The sequence below is a fragment of the Geospiza fortis genome, unplaced genomic scaffold (genome assembly GCF_000277835.1).
Source record: "Geospiza fortis unplaced genomic scaffold, GeoFor_1.0 scaffold188, whole genome shotgun sequence".
Lineage (NCBI taxonomy): Eukaryota > Metazoa > Chordata > Aves > Passeriformes > Thraupidae > Geospiza > Geospiza fortis.
Genome location: NW_005054337.1, coordinates 3,392,519 through 3,395,524, shown reverse-complemented (window position 1 = coordinate 3,395,524; position 3,006 = coordinate 3,392,519). Strand labels below are relative to the sequence as shown.

Sequence of the window (3,006 nt, the reverse complement as noted above, 5' to 3'; positions counted from 1 at the left end):
AGGCGGCGGAGCGGGAGCGGGACACAGGTTTGGGGCACGACAATATATGAAAGATGTTGGAGATCATCCAGAGAGGAGCCACGAGGATGGTGATGGAGGGGAAGCCTTGTGAGGAGCGGCTGAGGTCACTTGGTGTGTTCAGTATGGAGAAGTGGAGACTTAGGGGAGACCTTATTGTGGTCTTCAGCATCCTCACGACAGGAAGCAGAGGGGCAGGCACTGATCTCCTCTTCACTCTCATAACCAGTGACAGGATACAAGAAAACATATTAAGGTGAATCAGGGGAGGTTTAGGTTGGATATTAGGGAAAGGTTTTCACCCAGAGGTGGTTGAGCACTGGAACATGCTCCCCAGGGGGATGGTCATGGCACCAAGGCTGAATGAGTCCAAGAAGTATTTGGACAACACTCTCAAGCACAGGGTGAGATTCTTGGGGTGTCCTGTGCAGGGCCAGGAGTTGGACTCAATGATCCTGGTGGGTCCCTGCCAACTCAGCATATTCTGTGACTCTAGGAGGCTGCTCAGAGGTGCCTGTGGCACTCTGGCTGCTTCCAGAGCCCTTTGCCCTTTGCCTAGGGTGATTGGGGCCAATTCCCTGGGACAAGGTGAGCTGTGGGGTCCAGCCATTGCTCCAAGCCCTGTGTTTCCTTACCAGGTGTAGGGCAGGTGTAGATGCTACCTAAAGGTTCAGCCTGAGACATGCCACCTTCATTGCTCATTACAGAGATGTATAAGGATAGGGAGAGGCCACGCAGAATGAATCTTTCTGAAGGAGTCACTGGCACAGAGAACCTTCTGCAGTGCCTTGATGAGTTGTGTCTGCAAGTAACATTTTCTTTTTAACGCTGGTATCAAGCCATGTGTTGCATCTTTCTCAGGGTGGAGCTTGGTAGAGAATTCATCATTCATGGCACACAGAACTATCTGAGACCAAGGAGTGAAACTCCTACTTGGAGCACAGAACTGTAACTACTTCTGCAGTTCTTTGGCTGTGTTGTATTGGCTCCCACAGAACAGCATCTGGTCTGTGATCTCTGGCAAGGTTTGCAGTACCTTACGTAACATGCCCCATGGTTTCTTGAAAAAAGCTTTCTCCGCATCTGCAGCAATTTGACCTTTCAGCATGGCCTACCCTTGGATCAGTAACACTGTTTCCTGTAGTAGGAAGCTTACACAGAAGGGAGAATAGACTGTACCAAAAGCTGCACCAGGGTTAAGGCTCTGTGCAGATAATTGTTGCTTTTTCAGGCTTCTTGCAGTGGCCATCAGACTTACAAGTTACCATGTTCTGATACAGTCAAGAAAGACTTTATGCAAATCTGCAATCACTTTCAGTCACACGGAGGGCAAAAGTTATTTCTGGCTTTTTTGTAATGCATGTTGAGCGAGTGCAATGCTGAGCCCAACTTGAGTCACAAGGAACAGGACAGAAACATGAAGAGCTCAGAATATCTGAGTTATGTTGGTTCTGAAGAACTAACTTGAGGAAAGCTTTTTTTTTTCCCCTGGGTCTGCTCTGCTATCTGTGGCCATGAAGCAGGGTTTTGTGGTGGGTTTGTTTCATGTCACAGGGTTCGGTTAATTTCAGGACTTTTTCATTAATTCTTTAGCTCTGTCAACTTCCTTGGATATTGGGCTGAGTAACTGGAGCTTCCTGTATGTCACTGTCTCCCTGTGAGTACAAACCCCACGTTCCCTGGGAGCCTCTGGTGGGCTTTGGAGAGTGCTTTGCCAGGGGGAGTTTCTTGGACAGGTGTTTGGTTAGTGGGATCAGCATGCAGGGTCTGTGATTGCTTGCTGGTAGCAGTGTAGAAATGAGTGATGGTTCCTAATAGTACTTTGATGGGAAGAACTACACTGAAGGAGTCTGACAGTGTATTTTGGTCCTTACAGCTACACGATGACCAAATCCTCTGCCATTCTCTTCATCCTGCTTTTTTCACTGCTCTTCAAGCTGGAGGAAATGGTAAGAGTCCCACACAAAGCTGTAGGGAGGGAGGTCAGACCCAGGGAAACAGGCAGTGCATGCACAAGAAACATGTGAGCAGAGGAATGCTGCAGTTATGTGAGTGAATCTGGAAGGAAGGAGGTGCCTGTCTCTGTTGTGTTTGCTCTCCTGCAGAGGGTGACGTTGCTGCTGGTGGTTCTGCTCATTGCTGGGGGACTGTTCATGTTCACCTACAAGTCCACACAGTTCAACGCACAGGGCTTTGTGCTGGTGCTCTGTGCCTCTTTCCTGGGGGGCATTCGCTGGACTCTCACACAGATCCTGATGCAGAAGGCTGAACTGGGTATGTGGGATGCCAGGAGGGGGTGGTGGTGCTGGTGACAGGGAGGGGAATAAGGAGAGGTGATTGCCCTTGCTGCAGAAACTAAACATCTGATGGAAGGTGTTTGAAACCTTGAGCATGGGATATCTGTTGGTGGGTAACGAAGGTGGCTGGGTGTCTGCAGGAGCACAGGTGTGGGCATCACAAATAAGGTGTATGTCTAGGAATGGTGCTAATAAATGCTCTGGGACCTGTGTTATTCCCTGGCTTGTTGCTGCCTGCTCTGTTATTGATTCTCCTCTTTCAGGGCTCCAGAATCCCATTGATATCATGTTTCACCTGCAGCCGCTCATGTTCCTGGGGCTCCTCCCACTCTTTGCGGTGTTTGAGGGTGCGTGAGTTCATTAGAGAAAGCAGGGAGAGCTTTATAGAGTGGTGGGAGATTGCTTAGCAGTTTGTTGTTGGAGATAATTCACTTAGATAAGTGAACAACTATCAACTCTGCAAGGTAGTTAGAGACCTGGATTTATCTTATGCTGGCAGAATGTTAAAAGAGTGCATAGAAGTAGTAGCCTGCCACACTTGTGGACGTAAGGGCTGTGAAGAACTGGCTCCACATCCTCCTCATACTGGAATGTGAGCAGCCCACCCCATCAGTCTTATTAAGAGGAATCCTGGGAGCTGGGAATGGTATTCTGCTACTCATTGTCTTCTTCCTAGGCCTTCCTTTGTCCA

At 48.8% G+C, this 3,006-nt stretch overlaps 2 protein-coding genes across 2 annotated transcripts in view; both read left to right on the top strand.

The window, feature by feature from the left end:
* The window catches only part of ELMO2 (engulfment and cell motility 2), a 16,032-nt gene extending 15,348 nt beyond the window's left edge, over positions 1 to 684 (top strand). The window contains exon 22 of the mRNA XM_031058069.1: positions 657 to 684. Within this exon, the coding sequence (XP_030913929.1) occupies positions 657 to 684 (28 nt within the window). The remainder of the gene's footprint in view (positions 1 to 656) is intronic.
* Positions 44 to 3,006, top strand: part of SLC35C2 (solute carrier family 35 member C2) — a 4,973-nt gene continuing 2,010 nt past the window's right edge. The window contains exons 1-4 of the mRNA XM_031058083.1: positions 44 to 1,675; positions 1,895 to 1,967; positions 2,124 to 2,292; positions 2,579 to 2,662. Of these exons, the coding sequence (XP_030913943.1) occupies positions 1,902 to 1,967; positions 2,124 to 2,292; positions 2,579 to 2,662 (319 nt within the window). The 5' untranslated portion in view covers positions 44 to 1,675; positions 1,895 to 1,901. The remainder of the gene's footprint in view (positions 1,676 to 1,894; positions 1,968 to 2,123; positions 2,293 to 2,578; positions 2,663 to 3,006) is intronic.